The sequence below is a fragment of the Sparus aurata genome, chromosome 2 (genome assembly GCF_900880675.1).
Source record: "Sparus aurata chromosome 2, fSpaAur1.1, whole genome shotgun sequence".
Lineage (NCBI taxonomy): Eukaryota > Metazoa > Chordata > Actinopteri > Spariformes > Sparidae > Sparus > Sparus aurata.
The window spans coordinates 22317393-22333107 of NC_044188.1; the positions used below are offsets into that span (position 1 = coordinate 22317393).

The 15715-nt window shown below is 41.6% G+C and overlaps 1 protein-coding gene across 1 annotated transcript in view; it reads left to right on the forward strand.

The window, feature by feature from the left end:
• The window catches only part of serpini1 (serpin peptidase inhibitor, clade I (neuroserpin), member 1), a 24036-nt gene extending 8321 nt beyond the window's left edge, over nt 1–15715 (forward strand). The window contains exons 3-10 of the mRNA XM_030395867.1: nt 6183–6471; nt 7246–7476; nt 7748–7942; nt 11234–11438; nt 12945–13042; nt 14362–14448; nt 14572–14661; nt 14752–15715. Of these exons, the coding sequence (XP_030251727.1) occupies nt 6204–6471; nt 7246–7476; nt 7748–7942; nt 11234–11438; nt 12945–13042; nt 14362–14448; nt 14572–14661; nt 14752–14828 (1251 nt within the window). The 5' untranslated portion in view covers nt 6183–6203 and the 3' untranslated portion in view covers nt 14829–15715. The remainder of the gene's footprint in view (nt 1–6182; nt 6472–7245; nt 7477–7747; nt 7943–11233; nt 11439–12944; nt 13043–14361; nt 14449–14571; nt 14662–14751) is intronic.

Consider the following 15715-nt stretch of genomic DNA (forward strand, 5'->3'; position numbering starts at 1 on the left):
TATGGCACACCGTTTGTATTGTTTGCATGGAACATTATGATCGGATGTGCCAGCTTTGTGTGCATGCACCGATTTTTGTTGCGTTTGCTTAAGATGCTTAATGTTGGAATCTAGCTCTGTAAAAATGGTTATTATGGACTTTTAGCGGAGCCTCTCCCAGTTCAGCGGGTATGCTGCATGATTATGATGCTGCATGATTAGCATGCCCTTTAACGGTGTGCTGTTTAATATGACACCCCGCCCTCTGTGCACAGGGCGATGGGGAACTAGATGCCAACAAAAACTCGACTTGTTGCTATTTTTACAACGCTGATAACACAAGTTGCAAAGGAGTGAGACATCTCGCTTCTTCCTCATCTCTGCTGAGAGCTGCACATGCGCAGTACTGATCAGTCAGCTGGAAAGGCTCTGTAAGTGACACAGAAGCCACTAAGGTTTTACTTTATTTCACTAAAATTTTTGTAGTATTTAGTATTGTTTTTTATTTTATCACATTTTTACTATTTCATTTATTTAGCTATTTATGTTTTGCTTATTAAAGGCTTACTTCTAAAAAAAGATGATCCAAGGGAAACTCGAAACTCATAAATGATAATCGGACTCCATTATATGTGTGCTGCAAAACTAACTTAGACGCATTCATGGTGAAATCGTGCCAGATTACCGTGCAGTTTTTAACAGAGCATCCGTCGCAGAAATTCAAGGCTTTGCAGGGCCACAGAATCACATAATCACAGCCATCACTCTGCAGTTTACTCCCAGATGGATAGGCCTTGATGAAAATGGGATGTTAGTCCTTTCCAAAGCGCCTCGGAGCTTCGGCACTTTGGAAGTGTACTCGGCGCTGAAGTGAACCAGCGTGCTCCAGAGTTGTGGATTTAAGAGGGAGATACTGTTGGTGTGTGTGTGTGTGTGTGTGTGTGTGTGTGTGTGTGTGTGTGTGTGTGTGTGTGCGTGTGCGTGTTAGTTAGTAGCAGACGATGTCAGAGAGTGCCATGACTGACAGAACTGGAGCTGGTGTGAGGAGTTCTCGCAGAGAGAAGGGTTACAGGAGGCAGAAAATGCTGAGTAGTGTGAAAAAAGGAAAGAGTTTATCTTCCTACATTGAAGAAGGAAGATATCTTTTAAGGGTAAAATTTCTCTCTGTCAGCTCGGGAAAAGCGAAAAATGTCCATCACTCGCAGTTGCCGTGGTAACCTTGGTTTAGAAGTGTATGTGGAAGTGTGTACTTCAAAGTGTGTGTGTGAGGATGTCCATGTTTAATAAATTCCCCCTGGCCTCCGAAGCATGCCGTCTCAAGGTGTCGGGTTTAAATGGCAGTAAGGATTAACGTGCATGCCGTGGATTTGGGTGACGTCACATTTAATTGTCGAAATGTCAACCGCCGATCTATTCTGTCTGAGAATTAGGATTACACAGAGAGATTAAAGGCTGCTTTTTAAAGGCCAGTGAGTTTATTTGCATGGAATTAATCAAGTTGTCAGGATTAAACTCCATGTGAGATTTTGTGACATATTCGGTTCCGTTAGTCACGAGAGAGCATTCTACAGCTGGGTGTTGGGTTTCCCTCGCTTACCTGGGAACCCCACCTAAGTAGACTGGAGCCAAAGTTGGGATCCTCTTGCGGACGGCGTGCCGCAACTCAAAAGGTCAGAATGGTGTCACCGTTACACGTAACAACCAGCCACCCATGGCGTTATTATCCAGACATACACAGGTGCGCACACAGCGACGCTTCACTCCACTTTCCCTGGCTTAGCTGCATGGCTGGGTCTTTCCTTACAGAGAGCGGGGCTGTTTCTCTCCGAAAAGTTCAGCTCCCACAGCTCAGAAGGTCAGGAACATTACCGCCATTTACATCTCTGCCAGCCGCCCCCTCCTTTCCCTCAGTCCTTCTCTCTCTCTCTCTCTCTCTCTCTCTCTCTCTCTCTCTCTCTCTCTCTCTCTCTCTCTTTCTTTCTCTTTCTCTTTCTTTCTCTCTCTCTCTTTCTTTGCAATGTCTGACTCACAACACGACACGTGAGGGCAGGTGAACACATGTGACTAAACGGTATATTCACAGCAGTGCATCAGTTATGTGCCTTCGGGCATCATTTGATTTGTTTGGGTTTTTTTTATCTATATCTATTTAAAGGAGTTAAAGTCATTAACACTACACGGCTGTCTGCCAGGTTTTAACCACAGCTCGATGGACTCGTCTGACTGTGAAATGAGTCAGATTTTATTATATGTTCAGATTCATTATTTGACAGTAATTCTGTCAAATGATTTCAATGAATTTATCGTATTCAAATAATCTTTAGACTTTTTAGACATGATGGATGGACACATTGAGCAACTAGAATGGCACTCAGTAGAGCGTTTACCTCTGCCAAAGAACAGCAGCCCCCTTTATTTCCATTAATCCTAATTCATTATCAAAAACAGCATTGAAATCTGATGGCTCCACATCAGATGTACTCATTCATACTCATTCATTCCCGAGTTTTTTTTTTCTTTAAGATCCATGCATTTTTCTCTGAGTGTCCAAACTGTCTAAAATCTCCTGTTAAAAAGGAGAGGAAACATTCCTGCCTCTGTCTCTAACGGGATCCACACCAAAAGTTAGTGGGGTCTGTTCTTGACCGAGACAAATCCTTCATCCACGTTTCATGGGAATAAGTTCTGTAGTTTTTGTGAAATCCTGCTGACAAACCAAACAAAAAATGGACACCAGCATTAAAATAACATTGCAATGATTTAAGCTATGGCACAATACACAATATAATGCTCAATACTTTGAAATCTCCTCAAAAGCAAATTGCGTAATAATTTTGATAAAATACCTTAATGTCAGTATAGCATTATTATCGTAGGGAGAACCTTTTAAAAAAAAAAATTAACATAACAAGACCTTTCTATAAAAAATCATCAGTAATGTGGATATAATGACTCAGCAGGTAAAGTATTAGAACTAGTCTAGCAGTTTGGTAAGTTCAGAAAATGACATCACTTTACTGTAATGCAGTCTTTAAAATCAGGAAAAGACGACACGTGGGTCATATCACAGTATGAAAGTATCTGATATCAAAGATTATATTTCTTCTCTCATAAATGCCAATGTTAGATTGATGTATTACCCAGCCCTGTGCTTTTGTATATTTTGGTCAACAAGTCCAATGAAACTTACCAGAGCCACTAATGCATCAGTCCATCTCTCAGTACTGTCTGTTCTCACTTGTTGCTAGCTCTCAGCCCCAAGTCCATTTGTTACAGCCGAAGCTATAAAATACTAAGGACATATATAGATATATATGTTTTTTTTTTTTTTCTAGCTGAATACTGTACATAGTTTAAAACTTTCCTCAAATGGGAGTACTATAAATAGTGGATTGATAGGGGACTATTTTCAGTGGCGGATTAATAAACATTTGGTGCTCTACTGAGTGAAGTATGTAGGACTGACAAACCCTGAAGCTATACAGGCACTACATGTTAAAGAGATCAATTCTTTGTTTTTTGTAGATTTATTTGACAACATAAGAAAATAACCATTTTCATCCTTTTAAATAAGACCAAGGTCACCAAATTGCATTGAAAATGTTCAGTGCAAAACTAAAAGAAAAATGCATGTGCCGTGTGACTCCACTCAACTTTGAAAATCCATTTCCATTACCAGACTCAAGTGGCTGTAAATCCAGCTGACAGTTTGGTCAGTGTCATGCTTGTCAAAAGCAGTTTGTGAGCAAACTAATAGATGGAGAACAAACAAGATGAGATCATTTTTGTCAGTTCAGGAGGACATGAAGTGGAAGTGACGTGTTATGCAAGAGAATGAGGAATGATGCTTCAGATCTGATAATCTAGATGCATTTTATTGTCAGTTAGGAGGTATTGCTTTAAGGACAAATCTAGCAATAATCAAACATTTTGTTCTTGTCATTATTTACAAATTACTTGAAAATACCCAAACCACTGACATAACCAATCACGCATTTATAGCATATATTTTTGAAGGATAAGTAATTTCCAAATGAAGCTTGGAACTTGCCTGCAAAGTGTCGATATTTGACTAAAAAATCTACTTTTTTTCAGAATCACTTTAAAGTTTCGATATGAAAGTTTTTTTTGTTGTTGTGATGCCTATGTATATTATTGCAGAGATTCTCCACTGAAGACAGCATGCTAATAAGCTAGCCCCAGCCCATCAAGGTCCAAAGCTCCTGAACTACTGATGTAAACGACCAAAATGTATATCACCAAATATATTTGGACTGCCGTTGATACACCTGGTCCGCCTTGCCAAAGTAGAGTCTACGTGTGGGAAACACTGTGGGATTGAGTCAAAATAAAACGGTGTGGCTCCCTGATGGTGTTTTTAAGTCTGTGGCACAATGGCCACATGGGCACACACCCATGCGATCAATTCATTGACGTTTTGGTCTGTATTTAATGGAATCTGTTGACAATAATATCGCGAGGCTAATCCTTTAATGGATTTGACATTAACACAGTTCGGAGGGGGAACTGTTTGTCACATGCCAGAGCACAGCAGAGGAGCACAAACAGGACGGGGGAGCTAATTTTCTGGCTGCTGCCCATTGTTGTTGTAGTCGACACTCAGGTACATTGTGAGCACAGTCACCTGTCATCCCACACATACAGTAGCAGCCAGCAGATTCCAGCACTGCATGGGAATTGCTAATAGAGTCCAGCATGATGACAACAGCACAGCAGCAAACAACAAAACAAATGTGTTATTTCACACTTCATCACTGTCTCTCGAAATACTCTCTCTCTCTCTCTCTCTCTCTCTCTCTCTCTCTCTCTCTCTCTCTCTCTCTCTCTCTCTCTCTCTCTCTCTCTCTCTCTCTCTCTTTATGCTATATATCATTGACTCTCTTTCTTTTTTTTTTGTTTGGGCAGCAGAAAAACAATGTTGCCTGGCAACAACATTACCAGAGAGATGGCGCAGTGTGTGTGTGTGTGTGTACAATCCTTGTCATTTTAAAAGACATAAAGGGAGGGTTAAAGAGACGGGGAAGGTAGGAAAGTAGAGAGACAGGAGGGAGGAGGAGAAGGTGGTGCGGATGGATGCAACATATGGACGACGGGAAGATGACAAAAGGGAAGGCGAGAAGTGTGGAGGAAGGAGGATTGTGGGGAAGTAAAGGCCTCTTCCCTCATCAGTCATTCAGCACATACAGTCAGAAAACTCGTCCACTCTCATACAAAAGCACTCGCGCACAGAGTGAAGCAGATTTTGAAGAAAAGAAGCTGATTTAACTGGAGATGATAAGAACGGCCATAAAATATGTATGAGCTCATTTAGCAGATGTGCTCTGAACGTCAATACCGACTGCAGTCAGCGGTACGGCTGTAGTTACCACACAGTCTTGTTGTTTATGGACTCGTATCGCTGCCTCTCGTTCCCTTCGTCTCTCTCTCCGTCTCTTTCCATCTGGCATTTCTGTAACGACCGGTGTTAACTCTCAGGTTGAATATCTCTTCCGTGACCTGCTGCCCTTTAGTCTGAATCCATTTAAGTCTTTGGCTTTCTTCTATCTAATCTTATTCTACAGCAACATATAAGCAGTTTTTCCAGCATCTTCATGATAATAGAGTCCTTTTCTTCACCTCTGCTAACAAGTAGGAATTGTTACCGGCTTTTTTTTTTTGTGTGTGTTTTTTTCCTTTTTAAATTGGCAGAATGACAGACTGACGGTTGTTTTTTTCCCTCTCTCCTCTGCTCTCTTTTCGTCATCCCACATCCCCGCTGCTCCCCCACTTTCATCTCTGTCCCCCTCCCTTCCAAAATCCTCTTGTCCTTCATCTCTTTTTCTCCCTGACGCAATAATCTTCTCTACTTTTATCTCTCCCCCTCCCTCTCCTCTCTGCAATCCTCTTCTCCCTGCCTTCACCTCTCCATCCTTTCCTCAAATTTTCCTTCTCTACATTTGTCACCCCCCCCCCCCCCCCAATCATTTTCTCTCTTTCATCTTGTCCTCACTCCATCATCTGTTTTCCTTCCTTCCATACCTCTCTGGCTGCCCATCCACCTCCCATCTCTCCAATCACTCATTTCCTGTTCCTTAACCCCCCCCGATCCATCCATCTTTTTCGCCTCATTCACTTCCCATCCTCTCTTTTTCCCCCCCAATTCCATCACCACATTAAATGTCCTTTCTTTTTCTTCCACTCAGCTCTCTGTGGTCTGTGCTGCGATGTTGATCCTGGACGTCTTGTCCCCGCTCCTCCTCCTCTCCCTCCTGGCGCTGAGCCGTGTTTGCCGGGCGGCGGACATCCCTGAGGACGCTACATCAGAGTTCTCAGTCAGGCTGTACCACCAGCTGCAGGCGGCGGGGGATCAGGACAACATAATCTTCTCCCCGCTGAGCGTGGCCGTAGCCCTGGGCATGGTGGAGCTGGGAGCCAGGGGGGCTTCACTTGAGGAGATACGACAGGCTGTAGGATTCAGCCACCTGCTGCAAGGTGAGTTCACCAGTGTCCAGATCAACAGTGATGGAAGGAAGAGGATCCAAGTCTTTGGCAAAGGGAATACAAATGCGGTTTTTACTACTGACTTTATTTGAAAGAGAATTCATTTAAAGGGGCGAACCGCTGATTTTACTTACTGAACGTTTGAAAACCCTGATGATGTCATCGGTGGCTGTCTTGTCTCTGGCTTTAGACCATTTTGGGGGCAAAGTTGTTGAGTTCAAAGTACATTGATTTAGGATGTGATGGAGAGGTAATGGTAATGATTTGGATCCTGATTTTGGGGGGGATATAGGAGCCACCATTTTTTTAAGTTGTCCTAAGTCATATTAGCTTGACCTCTGCTGCCTGTCTAATTATTAACCTTCCTGTTTTTGATATTTCTATTGTGAGTTCCCCATCTGTTAAATGTCTGGAGTGTCCCTCTAAAGCTCCACTCTAGCCAGTGTTTCTTCCTGTTAACAGTTTCTTTGTCAAACAAATACAAGTGTGGCTAATAGTGGGTAGTTATCATTACCATCACAACCAGACTGCCGTAACGATTCATTGGATATTAGCACGGATAACAATAGCATGAATATTTGTTTGGATAGTTATAGTGGGCACTTAAACATAACGTCTCCTCAGCACGCCAAGCTTGGAGGATAAAACATGACTCGCAGATTCTCCTGTATTCACATGTCATTTTAGCAACAGCTTATTTTTTTAAGATGGAGCACAATGGTTGTTATATGATGTTACTGTATGTGCCCCCTATGCTGCCCCCAGGCGTGGAGTTCTCCTTGCTCCAGAACCTGACCACAGCTCTAACGGACGATGACGCCAACTACGTGATCCGATTTGCCAACAGCCTCTTCCTCCAGGAGGGCATCACCTTTAACCCCGAGTTCCTCCATCTGATGAGGAAGTACTTCCGAGCTGAAGTGGAAACGGTGGACTTCAGCGAATCGGCAGCTGTGGCCGAGCAGATCAACAGCTGGGTGGAAAATCATACTGAGAGTGAGTGACAGTGGGAGAATATGAACACATTTTTATCTGCAGTCTCCGCATACTGTAAAGTGACGGACATAATTGTCAAAGGAGATGCATCGTTGTTTGTTTGAACACATCACCTTGCACAGAAACTAATTCTGACCTCATTTCCAGCCCTCAGTCGTGGGACTCTCCGTCCTCATCCTCGGTGCAACTTCAGAAGCTGCATCACAGCAGCAGCTGTCCTCAGGCTAATGAAAAATAATGTAGGTCCTAACACACAGTTCTGCCCCTCCAGGCAAGATCCGGGAGCTGCTATCAGCCGAGGACTTCAGCAGCGTGACCCGGCTGACCCTGGTGAATGCTGTCTACTTCAGGGGCTCCTGGAAAAACCAGTTCAGGCCAGAGAACACCAGGACCTTCTCCTTCAGCAAAGACGACGGCTCTGAGGTCCAGACACTCATGATGTACCAGCAGGGAGACTTCTACTATGGTAGGGATGAGGTGTCTCTGTGTGTATGTCTCTGTGTGTGTATACACTTGTGGCTTTAGCTGAATTAGCTGAATTTCAGCTCACATTTCCCGAGGAAATTTAAAATGTAAATCTTAGATCTGAAATATTCATATTTGGCTCGTTATTCCCAGGAAAGGCTCCTCTTTTCTGTGTTAAGCTCTGCTGCTAATATCTTCCTCCTCTGGCGCATCTGTTTGATTAAGTTGTATGTTTTGAGGGCTATTTCGTTCACTTCATACAACATTAGCAGCACTGAATCAGTCTGTGTTAAGTCATGTTGTTCTATATTAGGCTCTGCTGCATCTTCTCTGACAGCAGGTAGAACAAACAACACTGATTTTCTACTTCATCTTGTTTGTTCCCCTCTTCACACACCTGTCTGTCGGGTTCTGGGAGCTGTTTTATTAATGACTGCTTCCAATTATATTAGAGGTGTCAGGGGTTGTTTTTTTGTGTTTTTTTTTTTTTTTTATGTTGTCATACTGACTTTTAATGATTTGGAGTCATTTTAGAGAAGGTAGGTCAGTGTGAATTTCCAAATCTCTCTGAAAAAGCCTTTTGATTCTCTTGCTTTTAAACTTTGTCGTTAAATTTTCACAAACAGGGCACACACCTCATGTATTTTTAGTTCCAGTGGAAGAAATAAAAATATTTTATTAACCAGACTGCCTGAAACAAGATTCTGTTTCATTGTATATAAGTCTGCAACGTACTCATTGTTCTATGTACCGTTAATTCACAAAATGGTCAAAAATGTACATGGCACATTCCAGAGTCAAGGTGACATCCGTCCAAAACCCAAGGATTTTCATTTTACATCGAAATTTAGTAGAGAAAAGCTGGAAATCTTTATATGGAAGATGCTGAAATATGAGTTTTGGATTTATAACATTTTTAAAATGGAAACAGACAACTTCCGCCCCCTGAGGTTTCCAATTGGTTGTTGGCGCTGCTATCACAAAGACAGCTGGATCATTTTCTTTTTCCTCAGAGTCGCAAATAACAACAACACAACATGTGAGTTTAGATAGAAGTGGTGGCTAAGACTTGATTGGGAGATGGGAGGATGGGTCTTAGGCCAACATAGACCCAATTAACTTTTCTGTGCTGATCCAGATAAAAGGCCGGATCTGTTGTTTTTTTTATTGGGCACTCTTTGACATTTTCATAGATTTCTCACGTGGATCTTGATTTAAAAAAACAGGTGTATTTAGTAAGGGTGTTACAATATATTGATCTGGATCGATATATATCGATTCAATGATCAACAATCCAATAGAATCGGTGCAAAGTGAAAACATCTAATCATATCGCTAGCATTAAGATACATCTTTATTTTAAAAATTCCCATGGCATTTCTGTCCATGAGCAACTCCTTTCTAAACCGTGCCTTTTTCTTTTTTTTTTAAAAGAAGGATTGTTTTTCCATTTTAATGTCTGGAACCATTGATGAAATAATATGTATCATATGGAATCATAATTGTATCGAGGCAGACTTTGTAATATTGGCAAATATCATATCTTTGTCCAAATAACTGATATGATATCATATCATGATGAAACTAGTGATTTACAAGGCTAGTATTCAAGTGTCTGGTACCTATGAGAGACATGGATGCAGGTTCAAATAAATATCTTGCAAATTTAGATATATTTTATCCGATATTTTGGATTAAGCTTGGTTGATTAAAGGAGACAGTTTGGCCTTGGCAGAGGTGTGAGCTCTGCTGAGTGTCATTCTACTTTATAAATGTCATAATCTGCAGTTTGGCTCTCACATGTTGTAGAATGAATGATTGAAGGATTTTTGTTTTTGCATCTCATCATTTTTCTTGTCTGACGTACTGCCAAATACAGTGACAACAGATTCTTACTGCACTGCTGCTAAAACTGCCGCATGTTCTTTATTTTGGTGCAGTCTGAACGTGATGTCTAGTGAGATCGCATACTTCCATACACCTACATTCACAGGGAGCACACATACTCATCCTCACACACTCAGGATCAAGGGTGTGTGTGTGTATGTGTGTGTGTGTGTGTGTGTGTGTGTGTGGTGAGCGCACTGTCTGTATGTGTGGCTGTGTGTGTTTGAGAACTGCAGAACAGGGACAGGTCCTTGGGGAGAAGGCTGCGTTTGTGCTTCCTTTTTTGAAGCACAATCATATTGGTTAAGTAAAATGTTCTGGGCGGCCACACCCCACTCGCTGCTGCATCACTGCCTCACTCTGCTTCAGCAGTCGCTACACAGAATGCCAGGTTAATGAAGGACGATGAGGTTTCCTTTTTTTTTCTTGTTGTAAATTTCCCTTTTTGAGCGGCTTCAAAAGCTAAATAATGTGCAAAGAATGGGATAAAATCTGGCACTGTTAATTGCTCTGTAATCTCCATCTCACACTGCAAAAAAAAACTGAGTAAGTGAGATAATCTGATATTTAGATTTAAAATCTATCTGGACTTGTTTTGAGTATAACAGGATTATCTCATCCTGACTGAGAAATACTGTCTCCTTTTATTCAAGTGAATGTTGGCTTGTCTCGATAAGAGCTTTTATCTGTGGGTTTTGTTTAATGAGATACGAGGGACAAGTCTTTTAAAGATCCACCTCAAGGCTATAAAGATATCGCTGTAGAGCCTCTGTAGTCATTCTCTAAGACGATGTCATCCCTCGCTGATGTTTGTGTGTGCAATCCAATATCTCGTAATGTGTGTGGGCGAGTGCATATGCAAGTGTGCACATGTACATGTAAGGGTGTGAGGCTCTTTTTTCCGAGAGCTTTAATTCATTTATTGAGTTTTATTTTCTTGCCTGGAGACCGTCACATTTCATGGTTGAGTAAAAAGGGCAGTAAGAAACACTGGCAAACACAGCGTCTTTCCCGCTTAAATTAATTTTGGTTGGACTACATACATTTTCACACCAACTGCAACCAAAGCCTTCGTAGTGAAGAGCCAGTGGTTTTTAATTAGTGCATCAGGGAAATGAACACATGGACTGTGATCAATACAGTCGATCAATGTGGCTTACATTCAGAAACCCATTAAAAGAGACAGTAATACGTGCGTGTTTGAATGCATATCAGTCAGGTTTAATTCAGCTGGATTTATTCACATGACTGCGTACAGCTTTGCCAAATAATGTTAACACAAACTATACCATTATAATAAACAAAAAAAAAAAGAAATACATACAGGGCTATGTGGATGAGGTACAAATCTACAATAAGTTCATCACATATTAATTAACATCTTTCAATGTTTCCTCCCAACCAGGTGAGTTCAGCGACGGCTCACAGGAAGCCGGCGGCGTGTACCAGGTGTTGGAGATGCCCTACGAGGGAGAGGACATGTCCATGATGATTGTTCTGCCTCGGCAGGAGGTACCGCTGGCCTCCCTGGAGCCCATCATCAAAGCGCCCCTTCTGGAGGAGTGGGCAAACAATGTCAAAAGGCAGAAGGTGGAAGTGTACTTACCAAGGTGAGAGATGACACTAACAAACACATGTGTGTGCTGTAAGAACGATTACCCCCCATGTGGGTTGATGAATTTCAATTTCAAAAGCTCATAAGTAACTTCACGATATCCTCAGTTTTGTCCACCTGATTTACCGTCACATGTCTTTGTTACTTATGCATATATTAGTGTTCACCTACAGTACAGAGGCATCGTGGAGTTATGGTTAAATATTTCCCAGAATCCAAGGCTTATAGAGAACCTCCCTGAAGTATTTACTGTTTTCAATTTAGCAGGTGGTAGGAGCCACAACAGCTGCTCCGATTTTTTTCTTCCCTGTCACTGAATTGCATCCTCCATTATTGGAACTCCCTATAAGACTTGTTTATTGATGTTGGTGTAAAAGGGAGGCTGTATTTTTCTTCTTATCTGTTGTGCACCACAGATATATATTTTTCTTTTATTTGTACAAAGGGATTGCACATAAACACCCACGGAGATGCAGACATAGAAATAAAATACATGTAAACAAACAGTTTAAAGGTTTACGTGAGAAAACAGACATAACCACAATAAACTAGTGCCCAGCCCTAACCACAGTGGAGTTTCAGGCTGTCTGGTTACGGGTTACAGCTCAGGGTTAAGGTTGTGGTTTTGGTCCGGGTAATGGTTCTGGGTTAGGGTTAGGGTTATAGGCATGATTATAACCTTAGGACCCCCCCCCCCCCCTTCCCCTTCCTGTCTTCTTGGAATATCTTCTGATAGGAAGGTCCTAGAGACTTGGAACCCCTCTCCCTCTGATGGTTTTGGGGGATTCTGCGTCGAATTGTACCACGACTTTCTACAACCAAATGTGTTTTTCATCTGTCACCCTGGTAACCTGAAAAATGGAGGAGAAAGTTGTTCTGGCCTGACTTGTCTATCCTGAACATTATCCAACTGACACTATCATAACAGAGACAGTTAAGCCCATATGTGGGAGCGGATCTGCCAGACACTGGATGTTGCTGATGAGTGTCTTACTTTTATCATCCTCCACATTGTGAGCTTGTTGTTAGCTGTGTAGTCAGCCATCTGTTAGTGAAGCGTTGGCTAATAAAAACAATGTGCAGCACTTTTTCACTGCAAACGCGCCTCAACCAGCATTCCCCTGCTAGAATAAAACATAAATTCCCCCCCAAAAATGTTGTAGGCTTTCAAGCTTAGTTGTTGTAGCCCCGCAAGTATATAAAGAAGAGTATGTAGTAATGTTAACATGTAGTTTACCAACACGCGGTGATGCTGCTAAATGCTTTCTTAATAAGCATTGAGACCTAACCTTCCTGTACAGTGAGTGAACACATTAGACATGTGATGACAACTTACATTTTAACATTTTAGCTAATGTCCCTGTGCCACCGACTGTACCAAATACAACGAAATGTATATGCTTAGTCTGTGGATCTGTGACCCTGTTAAACACAAGATGATCTCCACCTTAATGCATCCTATAAACATGTGATTAACTTAGGTTCTGACTGCACTGTTCAGGTTCAAAGTGGAGCAGAAGATTGACCTGAGGAGCACTCTGCAGGAGCTAGGAATAAAGAAGATCTTCACCAACGATGCCGATCTCTCTGCCATGACAGGTACAGGACGTGCACAAACACGCACACACACACACACACACACACTGTACATAACACTGAATATGTGACTTATGCCCATATGTTATCAAATAAAAAGCATAGACACAGTTTGTAAGAGAAATAAACTCATAGAAGGGTTCACCATGAGAAGTAGATTCAATATTTCTGTTTCTTGGCTGCAGTGAAGTAGCCTCCAGTACTTTCTAAGGTAACCAAGGTAACTGGCACCGAGTGGGAAGGTCAGAGCTGTCACATCATTTGGTAAAAATAGATCCAGAGAGAGAGACAGACATATATGTAGAAATAGAGATGTAGGGACACAAATGTGTTGGAATAATTTGCATCTAAATCCCACAAAAAAATCCAACCAAATTACAGTTACATAACTAGAATGTAAAAACTAAAAAATGATTGTAAGTAAAGTAAGAATTCACTATTTGATTGGTCTCAAATGCACTCAACTTAAAGAGAAGTGAATCGAACCAAAATGCCTTTATGAAAGAGAAAAAAAGAGTTAACCCCCATGCTCACTGACGACCCAGTTCAAAACAGTTTGTTCCTACTGGTCAGATGGAGCGAGAATCATTGTGTGAAACACAATCTGCAGCCTGTACCGGACTTCTGGTTTCACAGCACATCCTGTACTAGCCAAAAAAACATCCTCATCCCAACATGTTCCCAGAGGACATGTACTTTTTCTAGCAAGAGGGTAGATAAGAGAAGTCATTTTAAAAACCTTTTATTTAAACCATCCCTATTATCTGTCATCACTTTTTGATGAAGTGACCTCGTGCTCTAATAATATGTCCCATAGTATGATGGCTATTTGCCCAATGAGAGGCGGGACTTAGTTTGAACCTGTTTGATGTGCATTTTTGAATATGCTTTGTTTTCTCTTGTATGTAGTTACCTTTGGACTCTGAACAGATTTCATGTGACTAGCGCTTTGTCCGTTACCTCGATGCCAACACATAAACAGAATTACCATTAACGTACACATCAAATCTGGCACCCAGATAGTGTGGTAGCATCGAATCTGAAGATAAGTATATCATCCCAGCCCTAACATTTGTATGGTGCCACTCCACTGTGATGTAATTGATACATTTTAAACACAGAAATGTGAGAAACTGTTAGATATGTAATGTTAGTCATGAAACCTGATAAGTGCCTTGAGCATGGACAGACTGCTGACACGGAGACTAACAGAGTGTCATTCTCAAATTAGACTGCACATCACACCATCTTCACATGTCAGACAGACTGATCTGTGCTCTGAAGACAAGCTGATGATCTATGTTTGTGTGTGTGTGTGTCAGATGGTAAGGACCTGTACATTGGGAAGGCAGTGCAGAAGGCTTACCTAGAGGTGACTGAGGAGGGAGCAGAGGGAGCCGTGGGCTCAGGTAGACTTGATCTTTTATTCTTCATCATAATCTTCCTGGTCATTCACATCACTGGATATATAACATTTGCTCTGTATGAACCCCTTGTGTTTGCGCTCTCTGCCCTCTCCTCCCCCGTCTCAGGAATGATCGCCCTGACTAGGACTCTGGTGCTGTACCCTCAGGTCATGGCCGATCACCCATTCTTCTTCGTCATTAGACACCGGAGGACAGGTGTGTTCGTGTGTCTCTGTGCACATAAATGTACCTCTGACATGCAAACACATTTGTGTTTTGACCTCACTTTTTATCGTCCTTCTCCAGGGTCCATCCTCTTCATGGGCAGGGTCATGACCCCTGAAGTCATCGATCCCAACGACCACGACTTTGACTCCATGTAACCACAGCGTGAGGTCACTCAGTCTCAGATCCTGACGTCATAACAAAAAATGCTACGTGTCCTCTATCGCCATCTTCAGCTGTGTTTTCTACTCTTGAGAAGAAAAAAAAGATATAAACTGAATATTATACGGATATATTATATATTGAAATATGACATACGACATCTAATGTGACTGTGTTTTGATACTGGAAGCTTTAAACTCTTGGACGAGGAAGTTGTAAATATTCTCCAGTGAAGGATTGTTTGTATATGAGAAGGACGAACACATGATATGTAATCCACGCACAGCCCCTTTAAGTTCAGCAGCTTCACACTCACTCGCGCCCACACACGATGCACAGAAACAGATTTCTCCACTTCTTCTTAAAAAAAAACCTCTCTCTCACTCCGGAAACTGTATGTGTCACAATGTAAGTTTCACACTTTAATTACATCTCTGTACATCTGACATTGTGTTCTATATATACATATATATGCTCCGTATTTATTACAGAACAAACATGCGCAAACATTTTCTCCTTATACAATGAATCTTAGTAATATATCCGCTCCAGACAGTATTGAAGTCATTTTATTTAAATTTTTTTTTACAATGTAGGCACATGGCTAATCTGCTGATGAACTAATATGCCTTATCACATCTGAGTGGTCAATTAAGAACCAGTTGGGCATCTCACAGGTGAGCAGAGGGGACTGCGTAACTAAGGCGGGTTGCTATAGAGACGGAATGGAGCATGCATTTGCACTGTAAAAGATCCGCTGCACCGTTTTGGATGTACATACATACATACAGGGAGAAACAGTAACACCAGCTGTATTCAGTCTTTTACTCAATAAAAACATGAATGTGTTCCCATTAAAAAAAAAACAAACTGTGTCCTTCTA